General features: G+C 38.3%; 1 protein-coding gene across 1 annotated transcript in view; it reads left to right on the plus strand.

Moving 5' to 3' along the window:
* The window catches only part of AP4E1 (adaptor related protein complex 4 subunit epsilon 1), a 65723-nt gene that overhangs the window by 36497 nt on the left and 14401 nt on the right, over positions 1 to 14825 (plus strand). The window contains exons 12-15 of the mRNA XM_060175715.1: positions 465 to 598; positions 1290 to 1592; positions 3382 to 3496; positions 12061 to 12184. Coding sequence (XP_060031698.1) covers positions 465 to 598; positions 1290 to 1592; positions 3382 to 3496; positions 12061 to 12184 — 676 coding nt within the window. The remainder of the gene's footprint in view (positions 1 to 464; positions 599 to 1289; positions 1593 to 3381; positions 3497 to 12060; positions 12185 to 14825) is intronic.

Here is a 14825-nt window from a genome sequence, read left to right on the forward strand (position 1 = left end):
GTGTCTGTCTTTCTCTCCCCCTCTCTGTCTTCCCTCCTCTCTCCATTTCTCTCTGTCTTGTCCAACAACAACGACATCACTAACAGCAACAATAATAACTATGACAATAAAAAAACAACAAGGGCAACAAAAGGGAATAAATCAAATATTTAAAAAAAATTTAAAAAAAAAGAAAGAGCTTTTCTTCCCAAGAAGGTCTCAGTTTTATGTAATATAATCACGTAACGGCCATCCCCTTTATGTATTTCTTCTTGTGCATATGAGTGTGTAGTTTCTAGAGGGAGATTCAGAGAAGTTTAGCTGCCTGATCATAGGATAGTTTTAATTTTTATATAGTTTTACAAAATATTGGTGTGGTAACCTAATTTTACCTACACTTTTATTTGGGCATTTTTCTTTTCCCATCTATAGGAGAGTTGAAAGACTAGTATAAATAATCATATGCCTTTCATCTAAATTCCTAGTTAATATTTTTGAAGACTATATGTTAGTGAAAGAGAAGCACAGCATCACTCTGCCACATGCAGTGCTGGGGACTGTGCTAAAGGCCTCATGCATGGGAGTCCGTGTTCCGCCTGCTGTGCCACATCCTGGGCCAGTTAGTACTTCCCTGTCACATTTGCTTTCCTCTGTCTACAGCGGTATATCTACATCTATGTACTGCAAGTTGAGTTGTAGACATGTTGACAGTTCAACCATAAATAATTTAACATGATCTCCTAACATTAAAATGCTCTAGATAATTATAAAACCATTGTCACACCTAAGGGTTATAACATGAATTCATTAATGTTACAGGTTATGAAATACTCAGTTCATATTCTCACCTATCTAGTTGTCCTCCGAAATTTTTCTTATGGTTGTTTTCCTATTCTTTCCAGTCCCTGGTTCAGAGTTCACAAAGTGACTCTAATTTATAGTAATCCTCAATTTCTCTTTGTTTTCATGACATTGAATTTTTTTTTTTAATCCTTTCACTTGTGGACCTGTCCATATTCTGAATTTCTTCATTTTCGATTTAGTGGAAAAAGTTAGTGTGAACATTACATACATATTATCTATTTCCCTCTGCATTATGCTTCTTGGAAAATAATAACAATGTTGAAAGTGCTTGGAGAAACTAACAATCAAATCTATAAATTTAGAAGCAAGCAAACCTCTAGTAATTATTTATCATGAGAATAATTCATAGTATTAAAGTCACTCTAGCAGTTGGTGCTTTGAATTGTTGAGTATAGTTTGCTGTATAATTTGCTATGTATACATAAATGTTTTTGTTTCACTTGTAGGTGTTGGGGGAGTATTCCTACCTTTTAGGTAAGGATACAGCAGAGGAAGTGATAACCAAACTCTACAAGTTACTGCTGAGTGACTCAGTTTCTTCAGAGACTAAAGCCTGGTTATTTGCTGCTGTAACTAAATTGACATCCCAAGCTCACTCTTCTAATATAGTTGAGAGATTAATTCAGGAATTTACAGTATCTCTAGATACTTGTATGAGACAGCATGCATTTGAATTAAAACATTTGCTTGAGGATGTGGAACTTATGAGAAATTTGCTTCCAGTTGATAAGAGTTGTGAAGATATGGTGGTAAGACATCTATGACCCATTTTTTTAAAGTTACATTGTCTTTAAATAGAGAAAACAAACTATATTTGTGATATATCTGGACTATATCAAGACATAATTTCAACACTTAATGTGAAGGCTAGAGTTTGAGTAATGATGCTCCAAAGCAGTCCACATCTTAATTCCTGGTACCTGTTATATGTTATATGTTATATATGTTAATAGAGATTTTGTGATAGGGGGATACTCTTGGGTAGCATAATCATATATTCACAAGGATCCTTATGAAAGTAAAGCAAATGGTAAGAGAAAGGTGGAGTAGCAATAGCAGCAGAAACTGGAGTGATGTGGTCACCGGCCTAGAAATGTTGATTGCCTCTGGAACTGAAAGATACCAGAAATCGTTTCCCATGACACCTCTAGAAGGAAGCAGCCTTGCTAGTACCATGCTTCTAGTCTCTTGCAGCTAGAAATGACTAAATGACTATAATTCAGAGGATTTGTATCTTCTCTTCTACTACTTAACATTGACGACCTAGTATTAAATACTTAAAAGTGTATTTTTCAGTGCAGTAGAATTAATACTAAGTGCAAATGACTTACATTATATAAACTAGGTTATATCATTATAGGTACTACATAAAACTAAATAATTGGATAACAGTTTTAGAATTAAAGATCTGCTTTGCACTTAAAATGTTTTTGTTAATTTATTTTTTTTTTAAGAAAGGATAAATTAACAAAACCATAGGATAGGAGGGGTACAACTCCACACAATTCCCACCACCCAGTCTCCATATCCCACCCCCTCCCCTGATAGCTTTCCCATTCTCTATCCCTCTGGGAGCATGGACCCAGGGTCGTTGTGGGTTGCAGAAGGTGGAAGGTCTGGCTTCTGTAATTGCTTCCCTGCTGAACATGGGCATTGACTGGTCGGTCCATACTCCCAGTCTGCCTCTCTCTTTCCCTAGTAGGGTGGGTCTCTGGGGAAGCAGAGCTCCAGGACACATTGGTGGGGTCTTCAATCCAGGGAAGCCTGGCCGGCATCCTGATGGCATCTGGAACCTGGTGGCTGAAAAGAGAGTTAACATACAAAGCCAAACAAATTGTTGAGCAATCATGGACCCAAAGGTTGGAATAGTGGAGAGGAAGTGTTGGGGGGGGGGGTACTCACTGCAAACTCTAGTATACTTCTGTTTTCAGGTATATATTTTGCACTTGTTTATGGATGCGTGTGAACATATGCTGTCTCTCACAGAACCTGGTGTATATCTAGGTTTTGGGACTTTGTTAGAAAGTGATCCACCTGGGATGGAATTAGAGAATGCTATGAAAGGAAAGGTCTCACCCGAGTAATGAAGCTGAAGGGTTGTCATTCCACACCTGAAGTCTCTGGACACAGTCTGAGCTGAAGCATGTTGAGGTGGCAGTCGCTGCATTGATTAGGTTGCGATCCGCGGATGCAGTATTATTTGATATGGATTGGGAGAGGCATGCGGGAAAGTGGGCCCTATCCTAAGGTTCCAGGACTGGGGGAAATATAGGCTCCATTGTGGAGATGTGAGGTTCCTGCTGTCTTAGGGTTCAAAAAGACAATGGATAGTTAATGTTATCATCACATTATTTGGTAATTGGGTTAACTTTGAAAAGTTCTTTTGTTAGGGTTTGCTGTATAGTACCCAGTGTCTTGTTAATAGCTGTGCCACACTTAAAATGTTTTTAAGGTATATAGGTTGAGGTTGTTCATTTGATTGCACAACTTACTGTTTAGAATTTAAAAATCACTAAATTTTGCTTCATTTTAATATAGGTAGATGCTTCTTTGTCTTTTCTGGATGGTTTTGTGGCTGAAGAACTTAGTAAAGGGGCAGCACCGTATAAACCTCACCATCAACGTCAGGAGGAAAAGCTTTCTCAGGAAAAAGGTACTTTTCCATGTGTTGCTAATGAACTACCTTATAGAAATATCATTTACTCGAGAGAGAGGAGGAAGTGGTAAAGAAAGGAGGAGGAAATAAAAAGAACCAGAGCATATGTAATGCCAGAAATCTAACTCAGGACCTCATACTTGAGAGTCCAACATCTTATCTTCTGCATCACCTCCTGAACCACTATGGACATAATTTTTTAAAATTAGTGATTTAATACTGGCTTACAAAAGTATAAGATAATGGTATAATTCTATACTGTTCCCACCACCAGAGTTCTGTATCCCCATTACCCCCATTGAAAATTATAGTGGTTCTCCCAAGGTCTCATATATGGGTTGAATAATATATGTATATATTTTCTTTCCCTCCATTGCTGGGGCATGGTGCCTGCACCATGAATCCACTGCTCCTGGAAACCCGTTTTTTTCCCCTTTCTTGTTACCCTTGTTTTTATCATTGTTGTGGTTATTATTATTGTTGTTGTTGTTTCTGTTGTTGGATAAGATAGAAATGGAGAGAGGAGGGGAGATGGGGGAGAGAAAGATAGACACCTGCAGACCAGCTTCACCGCCTCTGAAGCGACTCCCCTACAGGTGGGAAGCTGGGGGCTCGAACCGGGATCCTAAAGCCGGTCCTTGTACTTTGTGCCACCTGCACTTAACCCGCTGCACTACCGCCTGAATCCCCCCCTTTTTTTTTATGGTCTTGCTCTTCTTTTCTAAGTTACACCTAGATCTATTGCTACTTCTGAATGTTCTTCCTTTTTCCTCTGGGTCCTGATGGAATTGGGTTTCAGAACCCTCTAGCCATCTTCCCCTAACATCTCTCCCCCTCTGGGTGTTTGAAACAACCAAACTTACTTTTTTTCTTTCTTTCTTTCTTCCTTTCTTTCTTTCTTTCTTTCTCTCTCTCTCTCTCTCTCTCTCTCTCTCTTTCTTTCTTTCTTTCTTTAAGATTATATTTATTTATTAATGAGGAAGATAGGAGGAGAAAGAACCAGACATCACTCTGGTACATGTGCTGCCAGGGATTGAACTCAGGACCTCATACTTGAGAGTACAATGCTTTATCCACTGCACCACCTCCTGGACCACTATGAAACAAATTTCTTTTTGGGGTATAGAAGGTGGGGGTACTGGCTTCTATAATTGCATATCTCTGTCTCTCTCCCTCCTTCCCCCCTCTTCCCCTTTAATCTTTATTTATTTATTTCTTGGATAGAGACAGCCAGAAATGGAGAGGGAAGGGGGAGCTAGAGAGGGAGAGAAACAGACAACTACAACAGTGCTTCACCACTTGCAGAGCTTTCCCCTATGGGTGAGGACTGGGGCTTGAACCCATGCACATTGTAACATGCATGCTCAACTGTAATCGCTTCTCTGCTAGACATGGGCATTGGCAGGTCAATCCATACCCCCAGCCTGTTTCTGTCTCTCCCTAATGGGGTAGGGCTCCAAAGAGGTGAGGTTCTAGGACACATTGGTAAGACCATCTGTCCAGAGATTTTGGGATGGAATCATAGTAGCATCTTCTGTCATGATTTTGGTAAAGAAGAAATTGAGATAGTTGTATGATAAATGAGAAGTATGTATATGTAAAATACTGTCTTCATAGAAAGAGTTCAGAATGTCAAAACTGGAAAATTTAGTGCTAGAAGATCTTTTTATTTTTCACATATTTAGTGTTGAGTGATTTTGTTGAGTGCTTATAATTTTCTAGGTTCTGTAATAGGCATATTCAGTTCTGAGTATATCCCAATGATTAATCTTAAAATGAGTTCACAGATTATAAACATTAAGCATAGGTTCGGTGATAGCTTTTTTTTTTTAAATTTCTTCTTTTTTAATATTAATTTATTCCCTTTTGTTGCCTTTATTGTTTTATTGTTGTAGTTACTATTAATATTGATTTCATCATTGTTGTTGTGGTGCCTTTATTGTTTTATTATTGTAGTTAATATTAATATTGATTTCATCGTTGTTGGATAGGACAGAGAGAAATGGAGAGAGGAGGGGAAGACAGAGGGGGGGAGACAAAGACACCTGCAGACCTGCTTCACTAATTATGAAGTGACTCCTCTGCAGGTGGGGAGCTGGGGCCTCGAACTGGGATCCTTGCTCTGGTCCTTGCGTTTTTGCGCCACTTGCACTTAATCCGCTGCGCTACCTCCGGACTCCCAGCTTTTTTTTTTTAACAGAGGTATTTGCTCTTTTAAGGCTTTTGAGGGTGGGGGAGATATCCTAATGGTTATGTAAAGAGACTATCATGCCTGAGACTTCCCAGGTTCAATCCCCACACCACCATAAGCTAGAGCTGAGCAGCTCTGTGTTTAAAAAAAGATATTTTGGGGGCCAGGTGGTGGTACACCTGGTTAAGTGCACATGTAACAATGTGCAAGGATCCCGGTTCAAGCCCCCCAGTTCCCGCCTGCAAGGGGGAAGCTTCACGAGTTGTGAAGCAAGTCTGCAGGTATCTCTCTGTCTCTCTTGCTCTCTATCTCCCCCTTCCCTCTCCATTTCTGGCTGTCTATCCAATAAAGATAATAAAAATTTTTTAAAAAGGCTTTTGACATATTATTTAGTACAGTAATACCTAATGACCTAATAACAAACTTTAATATTTTTTGAAGAGTAGTCAGTTTCCTTTCACTGAACTTCTTATATGTTGATAGAGTGTTTTGGGGGGGAAATTAGGTTTAAATTACAGTTGATGGGCCTGCTAATACTGTAGTAGTGTAGTACGTATTTAAATAATGAGTACTATAGTATGTGTAAAGACCTTTAATACACTAAACATGCAATTAAAATTACCTGAAGTTCCAGAGACATAATCCACTTAATATCCTATTTTGACCCTGGTGAAATAGCTCATCTGGATAGTATATTACTCTGCCATGTGTGTGACCCAGGTTCAAGCCCAGCCCCCACTGCATTAAAGTTAGTTTGGGTGCTGTGGTCTCCGTCTCTCTCTCTCTCCCTCCCCCTCCCCTTCTGCCTCCCCCTCTGCCTCCCCCTCTCCTCTCCCCCTCCCCCTCCCTCTCCCCCTCTTTGTCCCCCTCTCCCTCTCTCCCTCTCTCTCTCTCTTCCCCCCTCTCCCCCCTTTCTCTGTCTCCCTGTGTCCCTCTTTCCCCTGTCCCTCTCCCTTTCTCTCTTTCTCTCCCTTTCTCTCTCTCTCTCTCCATATATATAAAAATATATATATATATATATATATATATATATATATATATTCATTCCTTACTTTTTACATGTATGCAAGCTATTAGATGTGTTTACTGTAGTGCAGGGTGGGATAGGAAAGGGAAAGTAGGATGAAGGGCATAGTTCCTGGAATTGCTTCTTTTATTTCTTAAAATAAGTTAATTGCCTTACACAAGTATAGTAAATAGCTCTGGAATTCCCCACGCCAATGCCTTCCTTTATTAAATAAATACATTTCCTCCCACAGGCTCATTATTTTAAGTGGGGTTAAGTTCTCAAATTAGGCTCTTCCTTTTTCCTCCCAAATCTACACTTCCTATTTTCTGAAGTTAACTAGAAATTTTATGATCTTAGACTTTCTTTTTATTTAATCATCTTTATTTATTTATTGGATAGAAACAGTCAGAAATCGAGAAGGAAGGGGGAGATAGAAAGGGAGAGAGATAGAGAGACACCTGCAGCCCTGCTTTATCACTTGCAAAGCTTCCCCCAATGCAGGTGGAGACCAGGGGCTCAAACCTGTGTCTTTGCGCATTGTAACATGCGCTCAAGCAGGTGCACCACCATCTGCACCCCCCCAGACTTCCTTTTTATACCTGGGAGAGAGGAAAACACTTAAGAGTTAGGACTTAGCAAGTACTTAATAAATACTTGAGGGATAAGTGACAAAATTATATATCTTAGAATTGAACTGGATATAAAACAGAAAATGTAGAATAGAGAGAAAGGTATTTTTTGCCTAAGAAATTGTTTATCCTGGAATCATTCAAATACAAGTCAGTTTTGATACTGAACTGAGATTGTTATAAATAATTTGCAGAGAGTTGTAGTTATATGGAGCTTTTATGAATGATGCCTAGCTCTCTTGGATATGCAAATGCAAACTTTATAAGAATGAATTTCAGGAACAGGCTGTACTGTACTAAGAATTGGCAAAAATAGATGAGATAGTGGAAAGAAACTTTATTACCTGTTATTACCTAAGAGAAGCATTTAGGTATCATTGTAAATTATTGTTAAAATATCTGAATATATTGTAGCCACAATGTTAGATAGGACCAGAAACATTGTGTTCAGTATTAACATAGCCTCCTGTCTACAGAATTATGGTATTAGAGAAAACTATGTCAAGTTGATATTAGTAGTCTATTAAAGAATTAGGCTTGGGGGGGAGGGGGTGGGTAGGGGTTAAGCACACATAGTACAAAGCTCAAGGATCCTGGTTTGAGTCCCCGGATCCCCACCTGCAGGGGGCTCACTTCACAAGGGGTGAAGCAGGTGTCTTATCTTTCTCACTCCTCTATCTTACCCTCCCCTCTCAATCTCTGTCCTATATATATAAAAAAAAATAAATTGAAAAAAATGGCCATGGGAGCAGTGGATTTGTAGTGTAGGCAGTGATAACCCTGGAGGGGGAAGAAAGATTTAAGCTTAGCCAACTAATCAAGGCATAAAAGAACAGGGTTCAGAATAAGATAAAGGAGTGCATATAATCAAAGTCTCTAGAGTCACAAATACTTTATTTTTATTGTTGTAGTAATTGATATTGTCATTGTTAGATAGGACAGAGAAATGGAGAGAGGAGGGGAAGACAGGGGAGAGAAAAACAGACACCTGCAGACCTGCTTCACCGATTGTGAAGCGACTCCCCTGCAGGTAGGGAGCCGGGGGCTTGAACCGGGACCTTATGCCGGTCCTTGCGCTTTGTGCCACGTGCACTTAATCCACTGCGCTACCGCCCAGCTCCCCAGAGTCACAAAGGTTATAAGCAGATTAAATACTGAGTTCTGCTAAGATTATTGTATGTTGGGTTATTGGGAAAGTCATGACACATTTCTGGATAGAAAAACAGAAAAATATGTCATGACTTTTCTGACAACCCATTATTTTATTACTAACCCGAATTACTTCATTAACGTGCAATTTCAAGTACTATCTGCCTGAAGCTTATGCTTTCTCTTCTTAATTTATGAATTGCCCTTTGCTCTCATTCTTCATCTGGTAAACATACTCAAGTTGTAATTCAACATCTTCTCCCTTCTCCTGATTCTCTCTGCATTCCATTATTTCTCTTCTGCTCCACATAAACACACATTTTTTTTTTTTTTTGCTTTTTCTTACTCCTTTTTTTTTTTTTTTTTTTTTTAACCAGAGCACTGATAGACTCTGGCTTATGGTGGTGCAGGAGACCAAACCTGGGGCTTTTTGGATCCTGAGGCATGAGCATCTCTTTGTAAAACCATTATGATTTCTCCCCCACTTACACACAAAATTCTTATCCATCCATTTAATTCATAAAAATCTTTATCCCTGGGGCCAGGTGGTGGCGCACCTGGTTGAGCACACATGCTACAGTGTGCAAAGACCTGGGTTTGAGCCCCTAGTCCCGACCTGCAGGGGGAAAGCTTTGGGAGTGGTGAAGTGGTATTGCAGGTGTCTCTTGATTTCTGGCTGTCTCTATCAAATAAATAAAGATAATATCTTTAGTCCCTCTAGTTACTCACCACTATTAAGGAAATTAGTCCTGAGAAAATTTCACTAACACATGAAAATGGGCCTGGAAAGAGGTCACCTGGAGTAGGGCACATGCCTTTCCATGTGTATGGCCCAGGTTTGAGCCTTAACACCACACAACAATATCAAAGACACTGAACAAGACACTCATCAGGAGGGATGAACTTGCACATTTGTGAGATCCCAGCTCTCCCATTTTCTAATAAAAAAACAGGAAGAGTGAAAATGATGGCAGCTGTTTGATAGCTCAGTTGATCGAGCATATCCATGACCAGGCATCCATAATAACCAGTATGCTATCCCTCTGACCCAGGAGTTAGGTGCTACTTAATTTGAAAGACAAAGTATAACTTAATAGTTGAGAATGCAATTCTAGAGCCAGAAATCTCATTTCCTTTTCTAATTACTCTTTTCTGTCTTTGTAATCTTGGTTAAGTTTATGCTAAACTTTGCCAGTTCTCTTATTTGTAAAATGAAGATAATAGTTACAGAAGTTCATATTATATTTTCTAAGATATTTTTTATGATTTTAAAATGATACTTTGTATTATAATCCAAGCAGTCCAGAGAGATAAATATGGTACGAATAGGTTTAGCTACATGGCATATTAGCAAGCAAAGAAGGACCTTTGCTCTTTCCCATTTAAAAAATGCAGAAGTCAGGGTCAGGTGGTGATACACCCCAAAAAGTGCACGTTACCATGCACAAGGATCCAGCTCAAGTCCCTATTCCCCACTGGTGGGGATTGGTGGGGGTGGGTTTGAGACACATGCTTCCTGTGTAATGAAGCAGTACTGCAAGTATCTCTCTTTTGGTCTCTCTCTCTCTCTCTCCCTCTCTCCCTCTCTCCCTCTCCCTCTCGCCTCTCCCTTTCCGCTCTATCCAAAAATGAAAGAAAAAAAAAGGAAAGAGGTTGGGGGGAGGCCTTAGGAGGAGTGGATTCATAGTGTAGACACAGAGTCCCAGCAATAACCTGGGTAGCAGTTTTTTAAAAATTACATATGCATACATCTATGTATGCAACCAAGGATTGATTATCACTTCATGAATGTAAAAGAAGGGAGGGGGGGTTGGGTGGTAGTGCAGCGGGTTAAGCGCACATGGTGCAAAGCTTAAGGACTGGCATAAGGATACCGGTTCTAGCCCCCGGCTCCCCACCTGCAGGGGAGTCGCTTCACAGGCAGTGAAGCAGGTCTGCAGGTGTCTATCTTTCTCTTTCCCTCTCCTCTCTCCATTTCTTTCTATCCTATCCAACAACAACAACATCAGTAACAACAATAATAACTACAACAACAATGAAAAACATCAAGGGCAACAAAAGGGAAAATAAATAAATAAATATTAAAAAAATAAAAAGAAGGGAGAGGAAAAATGCCCTCTTCCTCTAGGAAGACACCTGCTAGAAGTTACACATAGAATGTGCACATGAGACTTTGGGTACAATGTGGGACTGTACTCCTGCAATCTTATAATCTTGTAAGCCAATATTAAATCTCTCTTTTTTTCTTAATATATGCATGGTTTAATTGACCAGAAGTCAGTCAAATATTGGCTGATAGAGGATTGACTGGTGAAGGATTCTGGAGTTGTCATCTCTTCTCTGGGTGGCCATGGACCAAGAGTTCTGTTATGTAGACAGAAGAGGAGAAGGAATATTGTTATCTGCCTTCCCACAATAAGAATTCAATTTTCATGACTCAATTAGGTTCTGGCCCAAGTAAACATTGTTCTTTGTAAGTAAGAAAGAATCCACACTGAGGGGGTCCACCAAAAAAGTGCCCCGAAGCATTTTATTAACCAGGGTTATTTATTCATTCATAATTCATATTGAAAAAAAATTTTTTGGATGAGAATAGCAACTTTTCACTGGTTTATCAGTTGTCTTTTCTAGTTGAGTCCTTCTTCTTTTTTCTTTAGCTTTTAAATGTTAAGGATTAAAAACCCAGGGTAGTTTGTCTTTGATTAATTAGAATATGAAGACTTGACTTTGGTGCCCTACTCCAAACTCAAAGGCACTAAAGTAAGAATCTCTGGGTGAAGGGTGAGGGTGGATGTTTGGCTTCACTGGTGGGGGAGGATGGGACAGACACAGTCTTTTGGTGGTGGGAATGGTGTTTGTATACACTCCTATTAACTTGTAGTCATATAAATCACTATTTAATTAATATGAGGGGGAAAATTGATTGAATATCTCAAACTTTTTAATGCACAGACCTAGACTGAGTCTTTGAAATGTTGACTCTTCTAAAAGCTTAGACCAGGGAGAACAGAAGCAACCAGTGGCATTAATCTTTTTTTTTAATTAATTTTTTATTCTATTTATTTATTTATTTTTATGGCATTAATCTAGAAGACACAGCTATATATAAATAATGTCAAGGGACATAAATTATGGAGATGTTGTGTATGATACAGCAAATCATGTTGATGGTTGTGTATGATACAGCAAAAATGTTGTGTATGATACAGCAAAAAGGGATTTTCAAAGCTAACCCAGATGCCAAATACTTTGATTATAGCAATAAGTATCTATTGCCTTCTAAAGAAAAAAACAATAATATGAAGACTTATAGTAGACTTTTAATAAATTATAGCTACTTTATTGTTAATGATCACTGGAAATACTTCATTAGATCATCTAAAATTTTAAAACATTGTCATTGCATTCCAGTATTCAGCAATTCATAGTTTGATAATTTTAACTTTGATAATTTTTACTTTAGTCATTGTTATTGCTTTGATAATTTTCACTTTATTCATAGTTACTGCTTTGATAATTTTCACTTTATTTATAGTTACTGCTTTGTTTTAAATATGGACCTCTTATTATTTTAAAATTCTAGTTCTCAATTTTGAGCCATATGGACTTTCCTTTTCTTCATCTGGCTTCGCTGGACGACAGTCTCCTGCTGGTGTTTCTCTTGGTTCAGATATATCTGGCAATAGTGCTGAGATGGGGCTGAAAGAGTAAGTTCTGTTTTTATTAAATTGAGACCATACTATTTAAATGCCTTTAAGCATTACACTTATCTTTTACTTTGTGCCATCATGATCATTATTGTTTTGGAATGATTTTATTTCATTATTCTTAATGGGCTATTGTTTTGTTTATTTGTTTTTAATTGCTACCAGGGTTATTATTTGTCCACACCTGCACTTTCTTTTTGTCTTCCTCTCTCATGTGTATAGAATTAAAATTTTGAACTTGGGGGCCTGCTTAGTGGCACTATATATGCAGGGACTCTCAGTTTATTTCCCAATGTCTCAATAAGAAAAAAAAGGAAGCCATATTATGTTCATCTTTGTCCTTGTCAATCCTTCCAGTGAGATTGTTTTAAGAAGTATTTATTCTATTAAAAAAAAAAAAGAAGTATTTATCCTAAGAATAACACATAGATTGTGAAGAATGTAGAATGATACGTTGATTTTTTTCAGGTTTTCTTGCTATTTCTTTCCTGAACTGTTGATACTTTTTGTTTAGTTTTGATATTCTGAGCATAGGGAATAGATAGGGGTTTGTGGTTGTGTGGTAATGAGGATAATAACAGTTAAGTGCCCCGAACAAGAAACACGGACAAGGAAAAGAGAAATCAGAATCCTGGAAACCCAGGGAAGGAGCTTACACGGTGTTTTCCCCTGTACAACAACAGACAGTGTCTGCTTTTTTTGTAATGTGTTCATGTGTGTATGTCATTACTGAGGCTTTACTGCTCCAGGCCAACTTTTGCAGATGGAAAGACAGAAAGATACCACAGTACTAAAGCTTCCCTTAGTGTGGTAGGGGCCAGACTTGAGCCTTGGTCATGCTTCTGACAAAGCAAGTGCACTACCCAAGTGAGCTATCAGGCTTCTTCACTGGGGACTTGACAGGCCCTTGGAAGTCCTGTACATATGCATGTACCCTAATAAGTGACATTTAGCAAAGTTGCTAGGGAATTATACATCCTGTATTATGAAATCGAACATGAAGAATGAATTTAAAAATTTTGTTTACACATTTCAGATTAGGAACCTGTGTTGTAATTGACTAGATGAATCAGCATTAGAGAAGAGATAATTGCTCTTCTTTTGTTTCTGGCAGACTGAGAAGTGGACCAAGTTAGAATTTCTTACCTATAAGTTCTGTTTAGGGCATCACCCTACCTCAAATGAGAATTACTAGAGTTGAGTTAAAGCATCATCTTCTGAATGTTGTTTCACCAGAATGTACATCTGTGTTTGAATGGTTTAATTAAAAACAATACAAAGGTACTTCCATAAAACCATGAATCACATTAGGCAAAGATGACTCATGACTCATGTTTAAAAATCCAGGCAAAGATGACTCATGTTTTAAAAAATTCTTTTACTTAGTGCATTGCTTTGCCATGAGTGTGACCCAGGTTCAAGCATGGCCCCCACGGCACTGGCGAAAGAAAACATTAGTGCTGTTGTTTCTTTCCCTCTCGCTCAGTGACTTTCTAGCTATGTTTCTGTCTTTGAAAATATATATATATGCCTTGGTGATGACAAAGAAAAATTTTCTTTTTTAAATTGCTTTCTAACCAGAGCATCTCTCAGCTCCCCCAGTGACTTTTAAATGTGTTTGTTTACCAGAGCTTTAATACTCCAGCTTTTTTTTTCTTCTATAAATCTTATTGAATTTATCGATCCAACCACATTTCACCTTTATAAAAATATTTTTGATGGCCCAGTGGGTAAAGCTTTAGATTCTCAAGCATGAGGTCCTGAGTCTAATTTCTGGTCTCTTGTGTCAGAGGGATACTATTCCTTTCTCCCTCTTATTTCTTGTTAATAAATGAATAAATCTTCTTTAAAAATCTTGAAAATAGTTGAAAACACAGCCAATGTTTCACATTGAGAAAACCTTTTAAATTAAAGGGAAGTGAATTTTGAATATTTTTGTCTTTTAATCGATATTATTTTGTGAATTTATGTAGGTTGAATTCCTTCATTGAGTGATTTTAGTTAAGAAACTTAAGATTCACTTCTTTTTCTTATTATTAGTGATTTAATAATGATCAACAAGATTGCTGAATAAGAGGGGTACAATTCCATATAGTTCCCACCACCAGAGTTCTGTATCCTACTCCCTCCATTAGAAGGCTCCCTATTCTTTATTATTATTATTATTATTTCTTTATTGGGGAATTAATGTTTTATATTCAATAGTGAATACAATAGTTTGTACACGCATAACATTCCCCAGTTTCCCATTTAACAGTACAACCCCCACTATGTCATTTATCATCCTTCGTGGACCTGTATTCTCCCCAGCCACCCACCCCCACCCCAGAGTCTTTTACTTGGGTGCAATATGCCAATTCCATTTCAGGTTCTACTTGTGTTTTCTTTTCTGATCTTGTTTTTCAACTTCGTCCTGAGAGTGAGATCATCCCATATTCATCCTTCTGTTTCTGACTTATTTCATTTAACATGAATTTTTCAAGATCCATCCAAGATTGTCTGAAAACGGTGAAGTCACCATTTTTTACAGCTGAGTAGTATTCCATTGTGCATATAGACCACAACTTGCTCAGCCACCCCTAGCCCATTTCTGTCTATCTCTAGTGGGTTAGGGCTCTGGGGAGATGGGGTTCCAGGACAC

The sequence above is a fragment of the Erinaceus europaeus genome, chromosome 16, assembly GCF_950295315.1.
Source record: "Erinaceus europaeus chromosome 16, mEriEur2.1, whole genome shotgun sequence".
Taxonomy (NCBI): Eukaryota; Metazoa; Chordata; class Mammalia; order Eulipotyphla; family Erinaceidae; genus Erinaceus; species Erinaceus europaeus.